The 17,862-nt window shown below is 39.8% G+C and overlaps 1 protein-coding gene across 1 annotated transcript in view; it reads right to left on the bottom strand.

Moving 5' to 3' along the window:
* Positions 1-622: 622 nt before the first annotated feature.
* itga8 (integrin, alpha 8) overlaps positions 623-17,862 on the bottom strand; it is a 285,429-nt gene continuing 268,189 nt past the window's right edge. Inside the window, exons 28-30 of the mRNA XM_060900203.1 lie at positions 7,779-7,880; positions 6,810-6,932; positions 623-2,286 (exon numbers count right to left, since the gene is read on the bottom strand). Of these exons, the coding sequence (XP_060756186.1) occupies positions 2,197-2,286; positions 6,810-6,932; positions 7,779-7,880 (315 nt within the window). The 3' untranslated portion in view covers positions 623-2,196. The remainder of the gene's footprint in view (positions 2,287-6,809; positions 6,933-7,778; positions 7,881-17,862) is intronic.

Here is a 17,862-nt window from a genome sequence, read left to right as displayed (position 1 = left end):
ATGGAATTCCACACAAATACCACAAAACTCATGAAAAGTGAAATACAAACTTTCATTAGCAGGTGACATGAATATTTCTTGATTAGAAATGCATTTTGATTCTTTATTAATCTTACAGTGGCAAGCAAAACTGTTCAGGTACCAACAAAGTTCTTAATCAGAGGTAATGACATAATTGGGGTACGTCTTGAATTTTGTACATTCGCCAAAATGTCACTGCATACATTTTATACTGGTAATTCGTAAGAAAGAAAAAAAAAAAAAAAGATGATGATGCTGCTGAGTTGATCCTCATTCTGATTCCCCCCCCCATAATGCTAAATTTTTCAGTCTATGACATAAAACCTAAAGTTGAACATGAAGCTATAATCCGTCGAAAGAATGAACAGTGAGAAGGTAGGTCATGATCTCCTTTTAACATTGGCAACAGGCATCCATCCATCAGTCATACAGCTTAAAAATAATTCTCTGTTAACGTTATATACAAAACAAGTTGAACCTCAAGTTCAAAAAGATCAAAATAGGAGCCAGTGTACAAATGATTTTTAGCAAACAAAAAAAAAAGAAAAACAAGAAAGAAAAAAGAAAATCCCCCCCCCCCCAAAAAAAAAAACCCCCCAACAAATCTCGCAATATTGCACTTACTTACTTATCAATTTATATACTACTCCTGTGACGTGAAATGTTCAGCTGGTAAAGTATGATAAAATACATGCTCGAATTAATATTAATTATATTGCAAATAAAATCATTACAGGGTAAAACTTTTCAGTATTCTTGAAGAACGGATGGAAGATTAAGATTTTTTAAGTGGTTCTTGATTCCAGAGCTGCCAACCCTCATTCGGAAACTTTTGTATTGTAGAAAAATCCTTATAACTGGAGTAGAATTTTTACTACTACTGGTATTATGTGAATGTATATATATATAAAAAAAAAAAAGAATGCAAGGCTAAATAACATCAATGTGTATTGACAACGGATATAACTGATATGATGTACATGTCGTGTTTTGTTGAAAATCGAAGCACTTACGATATAATTAATAATATCAAAACACTGACACAAACTGATGGGATAAAACTTATCCACCTTTTAGTTAGTGCATAACGAGAACGGATGGTGGTTTATGGAGTCTACAATCTTCTTTGATGTTTCACTTGATTGGAGATTGATGAGAGGAGTCGTTTTGGTACACGAACGTTGACATTTTTGTGGAAACTTCAAACCCGGGAGCACTGTTTGAAAAAGTTTTGTGGCACGATTGGACGATGACATTGAGATGTGCTCAAACAAAAATCTTGGAAGTTCAGCGGAGATGATTTGATGGTCAGGAGTCGGAGTTGTTGTCGAGAAATACCTCGTGAGTGAGCTTTCGGTTTTGCTCATTTTTGGTGTCTGATCCCTCCAACATGAAGTTTCGTAACGGTTGGCAGCTCTGTGATTCCATCTTTCTTCATGCGCCCTCTGAGTTGATGTTGTGTATATGTTCTATACAGAACCTTTAAGGATCTCTCCAGAGAACAAGTCCAAGAACCCTTAATGGCTTTAGATTTAGCCTTTGGGAAGTGTTTGGGTTTGAAGCGAGAAACCTTTATTTTCCCCAAAAATGGTCTGAGTCATGATTCCGTGGTATTCAGTGTTCTTATTCCGAAGCTGTGTTTTTCATTTACAGGAGTAATGTGTGTGTGTGTGTGTGTGTGTGTGTGTGTGTGGACACGAGGAGAAGATTTCAAGACCTGCAAAATCAGTTGAAAATAAGGTTTGGAAAAGCTCATCTTACAGCTCATAGAAATTCCCAGCAGTGTTACAGTTCTGTCCTGTGCTTTAAAGAGAAATCCTCTTTTTTCCAGCGTGCATCGTTCAGTCTCGGTGTGTGTGTTGATTGTCGTCGTTGTTTATAACGGAAGGATCAGGATTTCTCTCTTGCTGGTTTTAACTGTTGGTTCTCTTTTCACAGCCCTTGAAGGATCAGAGAAAAGGCACCTCAGATCCACAAACCCACGTTCTGCCTGATCCCAATAAAGTTTTCCATGAACAACAGTGTGACCCGGCTCACAGATCGCAGTGCAGCAGGGGAGAGAGGGTCAAATTGCTAGTTCTGGTGCTCTTGACATGCCCCAAGTCCCTCCATCAAACCTCATTCACCGTCTCCATGGTTATTTCTCCTACGTTCTTGTTTTCCCTCTTGTCTCTTTCATGCTTCTGGCGATTTTTCGGCTGTCAGCTGCTCCTGGTCTGAGACGTCGTCATCTTTCGGTGGCCGTGCTCGATCAAAAAACCCACACTGAAGAACAAGTGAAGAGAAACAGATTTATTAACAGATTTATTACACACACGGAGTATTGGACAAAAGTATTCATCCCCCCTGGAGTTTGTCCTGTTTTGCCGCATTAAATTAAAAAATCCATTTTCGCACCATTTGATTTACACAACATGCCTACCACTTCAAAGGTGAAAATTGTTTCTTTATTGTGACACAAACAATAATTAAGATGAAAAAACAGAAATCTGGAGTGTGAATAGATATTCACCCCCCAAGTTAATACTTTGTACAGCCACCTTTTGCTGCAATTACAGCTGCAAGTCTCTTGGGGTATGTCTCTATTAGCTTAGCACATCTAGCCACTGGGATTTTTGCCCATTCCTCAAGCAAAACTGCTCCAACTCCTTCAAGTTAGATGGGTTGCATTGGTGTACAGCAATCTTCAAGTTATGCCACAGATTCTCAATTGGATTGAGGTCTGGGCTTTGATTAGGCCATTCCAAGACATTTAAATGTTTTCCTTTAAACCACTCCAGTGTAGCTTTAGCAGTATGTTTAGGGTCATTGTCCTGCTGGGACGTGAACCTTCGTCCCAGTCTCAAACCTCTGGCCGACTCAAACAGGTTTTCCTCCAGAATTGCCCTGTATTTAGTGCCATCCATCTTTCCTTCAGTCCTGACCAGCTTTCCTGTCCCTGCAGATGAAAAATATCCCCACAGCATGATGCTGCCACCACCATGCTTCATTGTAGGAATGGTGTTCTCAGGGTGTTGCGTTTGTGCCACACATGGCATTTCCCATCATGGTCAAAAATATCAATTTTCATTTCATCTAACCAGAGAATCTTCTTCCATGTGTTTGGGGAGTCTGACACATGCTGTTGGGCAAACTCCAAACGTGTTTTCTTAAACAATGACTTTTTTCTGGCCTCTCTTCCATAAAACCCCGCTTGTACGGCTTAAAGTGGTCCTATGGACAGATACTCCCATCTCTGCTGTGGATCTTTGCAGCTCCTTCAGTGTTATTTTTGGTGTCTTTGTTGCATCTCTGATTAATGCCCTCCTTGTCTGGTCTGTGAGTTTTGGTGGGCGGCCTTCTCTTGCCAGGTTTGTAGTGGTGCCATATTCTTTCCATTTTGCTATAATGGATTTAATGGTGCTCTGTGGGATATTCAAAGTTTGGGATATTTTTTATAACCCAACCCTAATCTATACTTCTCCACAACTTTGTCTCTGACCTGTTTGGAGGCTCCTTGGTTTTCATGTTGCTTGCTATGTAGTGTTGCAGAGTCAGGGTCCTTCCAGAACAGGTTGATTTATGCAGACATCATATGACAGATCATGTGACACTTTGATTGCACACAGGTGGATCTTAATCAACTAATTATGTGACTTATGAAGTGAATTGGTTGGACCAGCTCTTATTTAGGGGTTTCATACAAAAGGGGGTGAATACCTATACACACTACAGATTTCTGTTTTTTTTTTTATCTGAATTATTGTTTGTATCACAATAAAAAACAATGTGCACTTTTAAAGTGGTAGGCATGTTGTGTAAATCAAATGGTGCTAACCCTCCAAAAATCTATTTTAATTCCAGTGTGTAACGCGACAAAACAGGACAAACGCCAAGGGGGGTGAATACTTTTACAAGAGACTGTAAACACACACACACACAAAATAATATACAGTATACATTCTTCTAATTATTAATTTTCATCATTTTAATCATTCAAATTATATTACTAATATTAACCCCTTCATACAGTGGTGCTTGAAAGTTTGTGAACCCTTTAGAATTTTCTATATTTCTGCATAAATATGACCTAAAACAACATCAGATTTTCACACAAGTCCTAAAAGTAGATAAAGAGAACCCAGTTAAACAAATGAGACAAAAATATTATACTTGCTCATTTATTTATTGAGGAAAATTATCCAATATGACATATCTGAGTGGCAAAAGTATGTGAACCTCTAGCAAATTAACTCTAGCAGTTAATTTGAAGGTGAAATTAGAGTCAGGTGTTTCCAACCAATGGAATGACAATCAGGTGTGAGTGGGCACCCTGTTTTATTTAAAGAACCGGGATCTATCAAAGTCTGATACACTTCACAACACGTCTGTGGAAGTGTATCATGGCACGAACAAAGGAGATTTCTGAGGACCTCAGAAAAAGCGTTGTTGATGCTCATCAGGCTGGAAAAGGTTACAAAACCATCTCTAAAGAGTTTGGACTCCACCAGTCCACAGTCAGACAGATTGTGTACAAATGGAGGAAATTCAAGACCATTGTTACCCTCCCCAGGAGTGGTTGACCAACAAAGATCACTCCAAGAGCAAGGCGTGTAATAGTTGGCGAGGTCACAAAGGACCTCAGGGTAACTTCTAAGCAACTGAAGGCCTCTCTCACACTGGCTAATGTTAATGAGTCCACCATCAGGAGAACACTGAACAACAATGGTGTACATGGCAGGGTTGCAAGGAGAAAGCCACTGCTCTCCAAAAACAACATTGTTTCTTGTCTGCAGTTTGCTAAAGATCACGTGGACAAGCTAGAAGGCTATTGGAAAATTTTTTGAGGATGGATGAGACCAAAATAGAACTTTTTGGTTGAAATGAGAAGCATTATGCTTGGAGAAAGGAAAACACTGCATTCCAGCATAAGAACCTTATCCCATCTGTGAAACATGGTGGTGGTAGTATCATGGTTTGGGCCTGTTTTGCTGCATCTGGGCCAGGACGGCTTGCCATCACTGATGGAACAATGAATTCTGAATTATACCACCGAATTCTAAAGGAAAATGTCAGGACATCTGTTCATGAACTGAATCTCAAGAGAAGGTGGGTCATGCAGCAAGACAACGACCCTAAGCACACAAGTCGTTCTACCAAAGAATGGTTAAAGAAGAATAAAGTTAATGCTTTGGAATGGCTAAGTCAAAGTCCTGACCTTAATCCAATTGAAATGTTGTGGAAGGACCTGAAGCGAGCAGTTCATGTGAGGAAACCCACCAACATCCCAGAGTTGAAGCTGTTCTGTACAGAGGAATGGGCTAAAATTCCTCCAAGCCGGTGTGCAAGACTGATCAACAGTTACCGCAAACGTTTAGTCACAGTTATTGCTGCACAAGGGGGTCACACCAGATACTGAAAGCAAAGGTTCACATACTTTTACCACTCACAGATATGTAATATTGGATCATTTTCCTCAATAAATAAATGACCAGGGGCGGCACGGTGGTGTAGTGGTTAGCGCTGTCGCCTCACAGCAAGAAGGTCCGGGTTCGAGCCCCGGGGCCGGCGAGGGCCTTTCTGTGCGGAGTTTGCATGTTCTCCCCGTGTCCGCGTGGGTTTCCTCCGGGTGCTCCAGTTTCCCCCACAGTCCAAAGACATGCAGGTTAGGTTAACTGGTGACTCTAAATTGAGCGTAGGTGAGAATGTGAGTGTGAATGGTTGTCTGTGTCTATGTGTCAGCCCTGTGATGACCTGGCGACTTGTCCAGGGTGTACCCCGCCTTTCACCCGTAGTCAGCTGGGATAGGCCCCAGCTTGCCTGTGACCCTGTAGAACAGGATAAAGCAGCTAGAGATAATGAGATGAGATGAGATAACGAGAGCTACTGGGAGCGAAGACAAAGTTTGTTCTAAGGAATATTCAGAAGTCTATAATATCTAGCACACTGAACATTGCTCGGTCGTTTAAGATCATGTCATAAGCCATTCATGAGCATGTCATAAGCATGAAGTCGCAAACACAAGCAGAGTACATAGGGGGTCAAAGATAATGGTTTGCATTATTTTGTTGTTATTATTTTTTAAGTTTTTGAGATGCAATTTGGCCTTTTTTTGAAGATTCGTTGTAAATATAGTCGGTTAAGTTTAAGGTTTTGACATTTTGGATTGCAAATTTGATATCCAATCGGTTACGCTGGTCGTCCTATTGGAGAGTTTTTGTATGCTTTCTGAAGTTGAATAAACTGTATAATAATAATAATAAATAATAATAATCCAAACTCAATGTGATCGTTTTAAGGGGCTAAAAATTCCATTACCTATTTTGATCATGATTTTTGCTTAAGAAAAGAACTGGCACAAACCAAACACTGTGGCTTTGCAAGGAAAAAAACAATTCTCTTACTTGGGCTTTAAAATTTAAAATTATACAGTATACATGAATATTACAAATAAAGTAACAACACTAGAAGTGACTTAACTATAAATGACTCAAAAGTAGAAGTTATATAAGATGAATGAGGTGCTTTTATAAGTAAGTAATCAATTTCGGGATGGTCAGAATAACTCCATTTGCGTTGGGCTGCATCACACCACCCCGAAGATGATGAATTTTCGAAAGCAGCATGCCCTATCATGTTTTATTCCATTACATACGATATATATACACACAGGAAACACATTGTATAGATACAGTAGCATGACTTACTGAGAAAAAAGGTCTCGTTTTGTTTTATAGATTATAATAAAACTGATATCAGTTCATGTACATTTATGTATGGATGAGTAAGTGTGTGTGTAGCTCCCATACCTTCCACATAACCAGGGTTAGAATGGCGAGCACCAGCAGTCCCAGTAAGATGGCCAGTATAATCACCCACAGAGGAATAGCAAAGGACAGATCAGGAATTGCCCAGACCACATATGTACCGATCTACACACACACACATGAAATAAACAAGGGTTGAGACAAAGATATGCACGATTACATTCATGGTCACAAACTAAAATAATCAGTGCAGATCTCATCTGTAATAATGTGATCAAAAAACATAGAGCAGGATTTTTAAAAAATAATGAATGAACACTAGTGTTACAAAAAAGTACTTCATTGAAGAATAAATTAATTGTGTCAAGTCCAGTGGGTTTTTATTGTCATCCCTCTATGTGGCTTGTATACACTGGAAGGAAATGCTGTTTCTCCAGAACCATGGTGCAACAAGTAACAGTACACAAGACTACGTAACAAAGTGCTGGACAATAAATACACAGAACATGGGCTGTGAACTGTACAGTATTTTGTTCAAAAATATGCATCTGTTCTCCCCAGTTTGTTGATTTAATCCCATGACCCTGGCAGACTCAAGTGTTCCTCAGTGCTGAATGGATGCCAGTAGGGAAAGAAAAAAAAAAAGCGCATGCTTTTCAGCCTTATTCGCACATCCCATTCAAAACAAATGTGTGCTTGTGTAAGTGTAAATGTGCATCTTTTTACCCCCGATACCAGAGCACCTTTCTTTCCTTCAGCTTTATGTACTTTCCAGTTTTCCCAGACTAAGCTAGGTTTACATTTTAAGGCTTAAAGGTCTGGACCCTAAAAAAAAAAAGGTCAGAATTGTTGACCTTGTATCAAATAACATCTTAATCCACCTCACCTTGCTATCTAAACCCAAGCACACATGTCCTTTCCATGTGTTTATTCAACTCAACCCTCCCATTTGCATTCCCCAGGAATCCTCAATATCTACACACACACACACACACACACACACCCCCTTACCGAGTTATTCTGCTGCGGCAGGGTCTGTGGTTTGATACGGTACGGCATGCCTGTTACTCGGAAGTCTACCGTAGAGTTGACGAGGTAGTGGTCATTCCGCCTCTGTGAGAGAGAAAACATTTTAGGTAGCAGTCATATAATATAATATAATAAAATATAATATAATGGCCACTTTTTCCATGGAATAAAAACATGTATTCTGTTCCCTCCGAGTGGGTTTACTGATAGCATGCAATATTGTTATAGTATTGCACGTTGTCAAGAAAACACGACGTCACACGTCGGAGCTCATGCGAAGATCCAATGACAAAACTTTTCTACTGCGCATGCGCACAATCATTTCTTTGTCCACCAGGAAAGACAGAAGATCCAGTGTTCAGTTTAAGCACTAAATAAAAAAAATCTGAAAACTGAAACTAAAGATGCGCTGAAGACCCAAAAGGCTACCACAACTTCATTATATATTCTTCATGCATATATACAAGAGAAAAACATATCAATGGACATCGAAAAACTGGAAAAGAGACACATCAGAGATATAAAATTATGCAAAAAAGATTCCGCACTAGCGAGCGACTGACAGTTTGGACACAAACATGGCTGCGAGGTTTGCTTCATTAAAAGCAGAAGATTTAGAGAGAAAGACGCGCTGAACACCCAAAAGGCTACCAAACCTTCACTGGATATTCTTCATGCATTTAATTTTCCACATTAAATATATGGAAAAGAGACACATCGGAGATGTAAAACTTCGGCGCTAGTGAGTGACTGACAGTTTGTATACAAACATGGCCGCAAGGTTTGCTTCGTTAAAATCGGACAATATATTTGAAAGAGAAAGATGCACTGAACATCCGAAAGGCTACCAAAACTTCACTGGATATTCTTCACGCATATTTACAAGAGACAAACATACCAACGGACATCGAAAAACTGGAAAAGACAGCAATAGCGGAAATATTGTCCAAGTTCTACTTGGAGGTGAGGAAAAGTGACGGAGACTTTTACAAGAGGACTTCACTCATGGACTTCACTCAGCAAAGCCCTTTTGTTTTGAACAACTGCAATGGAACAATTAACTACAACCAAAAGTAACTTTGAACTTGAACTGTTAACCTGGATATAGACCCTTTTCACGTGACGTCACGACAAACGTGGCCGCCATTTTGGACATGTACTACCAGTAGTTTACCACAGCCAGCATTGAGGAACGGCAGCAAAGAAAGTGTTTATTTTCAGCAAGACTTCCATCATGCCACTATATTGTTGTGCACCTGGATGTAGTAACCATCAACAAACAAGGCAAGGGTTATCATTTTATCGGATCCCGGTAGATGCTGACCGACGGAGAAGATGGATAGCGGCACACCAACACTTGTGTAGTGACCACTTTGTTGGAGGTAAGACGAATAAAATTAGCCAGAAAAGGCATTACATTGCTGTTAACATTGTAACCTCTTTGTTCTTCTGTAGTAGCTATTAGCTAACGACATTAGCTAGCGTTGTGTTCCTTTGCTGTTGGTAGACTGTAGGACAGATCAGAGGCAGTGTCCTACAAACAGCGCTTAATTTGAGGGGGAGCAAGCCGGAGCGCGCTCCGGAACTTCGGGCGTTGGCTCCGGCAGCTATTTACACTGGATCCGGTGATCCGACACCTCTTTTGACTATGTAACAAAAAAATAAATAAATAAATAAATAAAAAAATGCAAGTTTATTTAGTGTTAATGTCTGATTTTGATATCTGTCTTGTTGGTGATTTCTCTCATGAAACGACATCCACAAAATATCTGCAGATGAACTTAATTTGCAGTGTTATTACAAAACATGCCCAGAAGCACAGCGCCGCGCCCCCCTCTTTTTTTCCGCACCGGAGCCGCTCATCCTCTGCGCTCCGGGACCTCCCACTTTACAAATTAAGCACTGCCTACAAATAAGTGTTCAAAATAAGAGGAACATGTATTTGTCTCTTAAATCCAGGCCGTTCCCTGTAATCTGTAACAACGGTTGGAGAAAGTAATGGCAAATAGTGAGTGCACAAACCATAGAAGGTAAACTGTACACAGCGCCAGGGCAGTGTGATGGTATGTCTACTTTTAGATTGTGTTAGCTTATCAATGAACACACTCGTCACTCGATGAGTTTCACGTCTTTACGACGGATACTTAAATGTGTGTTAGGTATTATTGTTGCAGTCTAAGCAGTCATTGTAGCAGCTAGATGAGCGAGAACCGAAAGGGTCTGTGCCATAAACCGTTATTTCTGTATGGCGTTGCTAATGTGTCGTTACTGTTGTTATTTCTCCCTCTGCTCGCCCTGTAAATGCCCTACGTCGCTGGATAGCAAAGGTGTTTTCTGCATCTTGCTCCTTTTTCTTGTATGTTCTCCGTTTGTCGCCTTTCTCGCATTCAAACCAATTCGAGCCGAAGTCCGCTACATGTCCAAAATGGTGGTCACGTTTACGAAGGTCACGTGACTGAAAAGGGTCTATAGCTTGTATATAAGTTGGGTTGTTGTTCAGGCTTTTTGGACTTGTACCATTTTTATTGTTAGAACTTTGACTTTGTACAGTACATTGGATTGACAGAACATTGAATTACATTCGATCTGAATCAGCATTCAATATGGGTAAGTTACCTCCCATTCTTAACTTTCTGTAAAATCTATAATTGTTCCATTGAATGTGTATGAATAATAATATAATAATAATAATAATAATAATAATATTGGCTGGCTTTTTCATGGTATATCAGATATATTCCATTCAGTTACTCATCTTTGGCTCGTTCAATATCATGCTAGCTGAATGGAATATATCTGATATACCACGAAAAACGCCAGCCAATATAATATAATATCTCATCTCATTATCTCTAGTCACTTTATCCTGTTCTACAGGGTCGCAGGCAAGCTGGAGCCTATCCCAGCTGACTACGGGCGAAAGGCGGGGTACACCCTGGACAAGTCGCCAGGTCATCACAGGGCTGACACATAGACACAGACAACCATTCACACTCACATTCACACCTACGGTCAATTTAGAGTCACCAGTTAACCTAACCTGCATGTCTTTGGACTGTGGGGGAAACCGGAGCACCCGGAGGAAACCCACGCGGACACGGGGAGAACATGCAAACTCCACACAGAAAGGCCCTTGCCGGCCACGGGGCTCGAACCTGGACCTTCTTGCTGTGAGGCGACAGCGCTAACCACTACACCACCGTGCCGCCCATAATATAATATAATATAATTGAATAGAATAGAAGCAGTAATACAGTTCTGTGCAAAAGTTTTAGACACATGTAAAGAACTGCTGTAGACCAAAAATGGTTGAAAAATAATGAAATGTTTCAACATTTTTTTCATCCAAACTTTGTGATAGATTTCTGTTTTATGACTTCGACATTCTCGAGTTGGTACAAAAACATTTTAGAGTGCAAACGTTTGTTTTCCAGCACAAAATTAAATGTTACAGAAAATAAAAGTTTGCATCTGAGCAGCATATTACATAAGAGAGCACTTTTCAGATTAAAAAAGAAAACATAATGAAGGCTGCTGGGTTTTGATGCAAAATGAAGAAGCGAGTGTGACAAAGTGTCCAGAAGAACTGGGGCTGGTTCTGTAAGATGCTCAGTAAAACCTACAGCTCATTTCCTTATCAAACTGCACTCATTGGACCTGAGACTACTATTTTTTTTTTTAAAGCAAAGGGTCGTCTCACACCAAATATTGACTTTGTTTCATTTATTATGCCTTACTGATTACTGGTTATAGTATTGTTTTTAATGTTGAAACATTTCATTTCATTATTTTGAAGCCATTTTTGGTTGACAGCATTTCTTTACATGTGCCTTAGACTTTTGCACACTACTGTATATATAAATTAAATAAAACTTTTGTAAACATTATACAACCCCAATTCCAAAAAAGTTGGGACAAAGTACAAATTGTAAATAAAAACGGAATGCAATGATGTGGAAGTTTCAAAATTCCATATTTTATTCAGAACAGAACATAGATGACATATCAAATGTTTAAACTGAGAAAATGTATCATTTAAAGAGAAAAATTAGGTGATTTTAAATTTCATGACAACAACACATCTTAAAGTTGGGACAAGGCCATGTTTACCACTGTGAGACATCCCCTTTTCTCTTTACAACAGTCTGTAAACGTCTGGGGACTGAGGAGACAAGTTGCTCAAGTTTAGGGATAGGAATGTTAACCCATTCTTGTCTAATGTAGGATTCTAGTTGCTCAACTGTCTTAGGTCTTTTTTGTCGTATCTTCCGTTTTATGATGCGCCAAATGTTTTCTATGGGTGAAAGATCTGGACTGCAGGCTGGCCAGTTCAGTACCCGGACCCTTCTTCTATGCAGCCATGATGCTGTAATTGATGCAGTATGTGGTTTGGCATTGTCATGCTGGAAAATGCAAGGTCTTCCCTGAAAGAGACGTCGTCTGGATGGGAGCATATGTTGCTCTAGAACTTGGATATACCTTTCAGCATTGACGGTGTCTTTCCAGATGTGTAAACTGCCCATGCCACACGCACTAATGCAACCCTATACCATCAGAGATGCAGGCTTCTGAACTGAGCGCTGATAACAACTTGGATCATCCTTCTCCTCTTTAGTCTGAATGACACGGCGTCCCTGATTTCCATAAAGAACTTCAAATTTTGATTCGTCTGACCACAGAACAGTTTTCCACTTTTCCACAGTCCATTTTAAATGAGCCTTGGCCCAGAGAAGATGTCTGCGCTTCTGGATCATGTTTAGATACGGCTTCTTCTTTGAACTATAGAGTTTTAGCTGGCAACGGCGGATGGCACGGTGAATTGTGTTCACAGATAATGTTCTCTGGAAATATTCCTGAGCCCATTTTGTGATTTCCAATACAGAAGCATGCCTGTATGTGATGCAGTGCCGTCTAAGGGCCTGAAGATCACGGGCACCCAGTATGGTTTTCCGGCCTTGACCCTTACGCACAGAGATTCTTCCAGATTCTCTGAATCTTTTGATGATATTATGCACTGTAGATGATGATATGTTCAAACTCTTTGCAATTTTACACTGTCGAACTCCTTTCTGATATTGCTCCACTATTTGTCGGCGCAGAATTAGGGGGATTGGTGATCCTCTTCCCATCTTTACTTCTGAGAGCCGCTGCCACTCCAAGATGCTCTTTTTATACCCAGTCATGTTAATGACCTATTGCCAATTGACCTAATGAGTTGCAATTTGGTCCTCCAGCTGTTCCTTTTTTGTACCTTTAACTTTTCCAGCCTCTTATTGCCCCTGTCCCAACTTTTTTGAGATGTGTTGCTGTCATGAAATTTCAAATGAGCCAATATTTGGCATGAAATTTCAAAATGTCTCATTTTCGACATTTGATATGTTGTCTATGTTCTATTGTGAATACAATGTCAGTTTTTGAGATTTGTAATTTATTGCATTCCGTTTTCATTTACAATTTGTACTTTGTCCCAACTTTTTTGGAATCGGGGTTGTAGAAATCATCAAATAGAAATATATTTTTGGCATATTGCCCAACCCTAACAAGAGGGAAAAAAGAAACAAAAAGAACCATGAAAGTTAATAAAAAGAGTAAAATGAGAAAATAATAATAATCGTAATAACAAATAACAATTGTGACAGGAAGAAGAAAAATAGCACCAATATAAATATGAATAAAAATGTGTGTAAATATAGAATAATTATTAAAATAGCAATGCAGAAATCACATGCCAGTAAAAGTAAACAATAAAAGCGACTTAAACTGCTAACGTAAGGAAAGGAAAAGTTGGGGTTTTTTTAATTTGTAATCAGACTGCTTATGTTTGATATGATGCAAATGTCATGTTATTTGTCAAGAGGTTAAAATTAAACGGTGCTTCCTGAAATCATTCATGCGTTTGTGATGTCATTAGAGATTGTAGAATTTGAGCAAATGCAAAATGAGTCAGAAGCAAGACGAGTCTCAGACATGTGATTAAAATGTCTCACTGCTGATAATGCACATGTGGAGTTTTGAAGTGGGTGCGGAGTTGTCATGATTCGAGTATGTGGTAAGAAAAAAAAGACAAAGAACCTTCTTTATCCCCATCTTTACATCATGCTCATGCTCTTTCTCTCTCTCATAGACATAAGTTTATACTCTGTTTCTCAGTGTGAATAAGGTGAAAGGCATTTCGGCATGGCAAGGTTAATCCTAATTAAGCCACACGAGTCAGGAGGGTAGCGTGAAGAGAAGTGACGTTAAACATTCATCTTTTCTTCATTAGCTCATGGTAAACATCAGCTCCTCTCCCTTACCCTCTATGGCTGAATCAATCATTTCAAGATGTATGCAATGATGCAGAGATGAAAGAACAGCCGTGAACTGTGCAGCTATTAGAAACACTGAAAATAAACCTTTGTTTTTGTAAAAAAAAAAATTGTATATTTTATTCTGGCAGCCAGATGCAAATGTAAACCTTAGAAATGAATGAAAATCAGTACAATTCCCACGTGGTAAATTAAAAAGTCACGGTAATTCATGGTATTACCTCAAAAGCTAAAAACTCAAGAGCGTCGAAGACGTACAGTGGTGCTTGAAAGTTTGTGAACCCTTTAGAATTTTCAAGATTTCTGCATAAATATGACCTAAAACATCATCAGATTTTCACACGAGTCTTAAAAGTAGATAAAGAGAACCCAGTTAAACAAATGAGACAAAAATATTATACTTGGTCATTTATTTATTGAGGAAAATGATCCAATATTACATATCTGTGAGTGGCAAAAGTATGTGAACCTCTAGGATTAGCAGCTAATTTGAAGGTGAAATTAGAGTCAGGTGTTTTCAATCAATGGGATGACAATCAGGTGTGAGTGGGCACCCTGTTTTATTTAAAGAACAGGGATCTATCAAAGTCTGAGCTTCACAACACACGTTTGTGGAAGTGTATCATGGCATGAACAAAGGAGATTTCTGAGGACCTCAGAAAAAGCGTTGTTGATGCTCATCAGGCTGGAAAAGGTTACAAAACCATCTCTAAAGAGTTTGGACTCCACCAATCCACAGTCAGACAGATTGTGTACAAATGGAGGAAATTCAAGACCATTGTTACCCTCCCCAGGAGTGGTCAACCAACAAAGATCACGCCAAGAGCAAGGCGTGTAATAGTCAGCGAGGTCACAAAGGACCTCAGGGTAACTTCTAAGCAACTGAAGGCCTCTCTCACATTGGCTAATGTTAATGTTCATGAGTCCACCATCAGGAGAACATTGAACAACAATGGTGTGCATGGCAGGGTTGCAAGGAGAAAGCCACTGCTCTCCAAGAAGAACATTGCTGCTCATCTTTAGTTTGCTAAAGATCACGTGGACAAACCAGAAGGCTATTGGAAAAATGTTTTGTGGACGGATGAGACCAAAATAGAACTTTTTGGTTTAAATGAGAAGTGTTATGTTTGGAGAAAGGAAAACACTGCATTCCAGCATAAGAACCTTATCCCATCTGTGAAACATGGTGGTGGTAGCATCATGGTTTGGGCCTGTTTTGCTGCATCTGGGCCAGGATGGCTTGCCGTCATTGAGGGAACAATGAATTCTGAATTATACCAGCGAATTCTAAAGGAAAATGTCAGGATATCTGCCCATGAACTGAATCTCAAGAGAAGGTGGGTCATGCAGCAAGACAACAACCCTAAGCACACAAGTCGTTCTACCAAAGAATAGTTAAAGAAGAATAAAGTTAATGTTTTGGAATGGCTAAGTCAAAGTCCTGACCTTAATCCAATCGAAATGTTGTGGAAGGACATGAAGCGAGCAGTTCATGTGAGGAAACCCACCAACATCCCAGAGTTGAAGCTGTTCTGTACGGAGGAACGGGCTAAAATTCCTCCAAGCCGGTGTGCAGGACTGATCAACAGTTACCGGAAACGTTTAGTTGCAGTTATTGCTGCACAAGGGGGTCACACCAGATACTGAAAGCAAAGGGTCACATACTTTCGTCACTCACAGATATGTAATATTGGATCATTTTCCTCAATAAATAAATGACCAAGTATAATATTTTTGTCTCATTTGTTTAACTGGGTTCTCTTTATCTACTTTTAGTACTTGTGTGAAAATCTGCTGATGTTTTCAGTCATATTTATGCAGAAATATCGAAAATTCTAAAGGGTTCACAAACTTTCAAGCACCACTGAACAGCAATGAAGGACCACTCAATTGACTGTGTCATTGCCTTAGGCTGAAAATACGTAATCATTACAATGCTGTTTGGAACAGTAGAGTACTCAGACGCTAAGCTAATGAGTCAAGACGTTGTTACCGGTATGACACTTGAGACGAAAGCACCTTTTGCTGTCTCATCTCTCAATCATTTAGATCATGATACTGAGGTGGGGTTTACATTAGACCGTATCAGCGGATCATCAGATTAACGTTTTTAAAACGATTAGTGTGCACACAGCAACGCCAATACACGATTTGCGTGCACACAGCAACGCCAATACACGGATACGCTCGGCTCCGCAGGCATCCTGCGCTCCAAATCACTCCGCCCTGAACAGCGAGTGCCCTCTGGAGGGTGCGCACTCCGGCCCTGCGCAGCTCACAGAGCGCGCGAGTGGAGCGCACGAGCAGTGATTTGGGACTGAGCCGCTGTGTGTGTGATCCCAGTGCATGTCGGGCATGCGCGTCACTTACCACTTGCAAGTGGAAGGATGGCAAGCCTAAAGACAATCATAACTACACAATGGGCAGTATTTGCATCAGTATTTGCAGTATTTTCATACTTTTATACTCTTTAATGAAAGGTGATACAAGGCGGAAGTCCACGCCGTTTTTCAGCAGTCGCGTCACATGACCAACGCCAGCAAATCAGGAAGGTGGATGTCACAGTGATGTTGTCCAATGACGACGCCAGCTAGAGCTCAGCACAGCGTATCCGCGTATCCTCAATGTTTACACAGCACCGGACCAGACACGATCTGGATTGAATACGTGAACCCTGGCGGATTCCTGTTTCCCGGTGTTTCCAGGCGTTTTAATGTAAACGGACAGTGCATCCGCAAAGAAAACGAGACAGATACGGTCTAATGTAAACTTGGCCTGAGAAGTGCATGAGATCAGATTTGTGGGACGTTTCTGCCTAAAAACAAAAACACAGTGGAGGTCTGATGTAATAAACACCACCGTAACACCCTTTCTTCAGATGAAATGATGCATGAAATCCAATCACAAGTGGTCAATGGAGACGTATTCGAAATGCCAGGTGGAAACGGCTGTGAGTTTTGGCTGTCCGCTTACGATTGGGTAACTCGATTAGGATGTTATTACCATGTGTGCAAATTAAAGTTGGACACGGTCATCGTAGAAATCTCCTGCTTTCCACTCGCAGTGAAACCCGCTGACAGAAAATAAAGACAAGAGCCAGACTTGACTAATATATGTGACTTGTGGCAGAACAGCACAGCATGTAGCCAAGGCAAGTGGCAACGACTTACTGACAGTTTTTATTACTGGCGTCTAATGTGCCACATTAGAAACTTTGTGAAAAATGGATAATAATCATAAATTTATTTGCTTATAATAGTCTGCTGTATTAAAGCATTTAACTCATGAACTAGTTTGTCATTACTTGACATTAGCTACTATTTTTTTAGCCAAGTTAAACACAGGACAGTGTGGGCAGCACACTGAACAGGGATGAGAGTGGGTCCTGATGAAAAAAGCAGAAAATCTGTAATCTGAGCTGCAATCTGAGCTGTAGTTAATTAAAACACCTGATGCCTATTTTAATACTTATTGAAATAAAAACACTATTCTATAGAACAATATGTATCAAAATCAATATGTGTATTGCATTAATTCAAAATAATATCTACATTTTATGGGGACTGGTTATTACTCATTGCCAACACTTGTTTTTCTAAAAAAAATGTCCATTAAAATTCATAGTTATTTACAGTTCCATTAATAATTCAAATTTTCATATATTCAATCTATTGAATTAAATAAAAACATTCATATCTTATGGAAACTGACCTTTTCCTAATGTCCACATTACTTGTATATGATTTCTTCACAATGTC

Source organism: Neoarius graeffei, chromosome 19 (genome assembly GCF_027579695.1).
Source record: "Neoarius graeffei isolate fNeoGra1 chromosome 19, fNeoGra1.pri, whole genome shotgun sequence".
Taxonomy (NCBI): Eukaryota; Metazoa; Chordata; class Actinopteri; order Siluriformes; family Ariidae; genus Neoarius; species Neoarius graeffei.
Note: the sequence above shows the minus strand (reverse complement) of the source record. Positions and strands in the feature narration are given on the sequence as shown.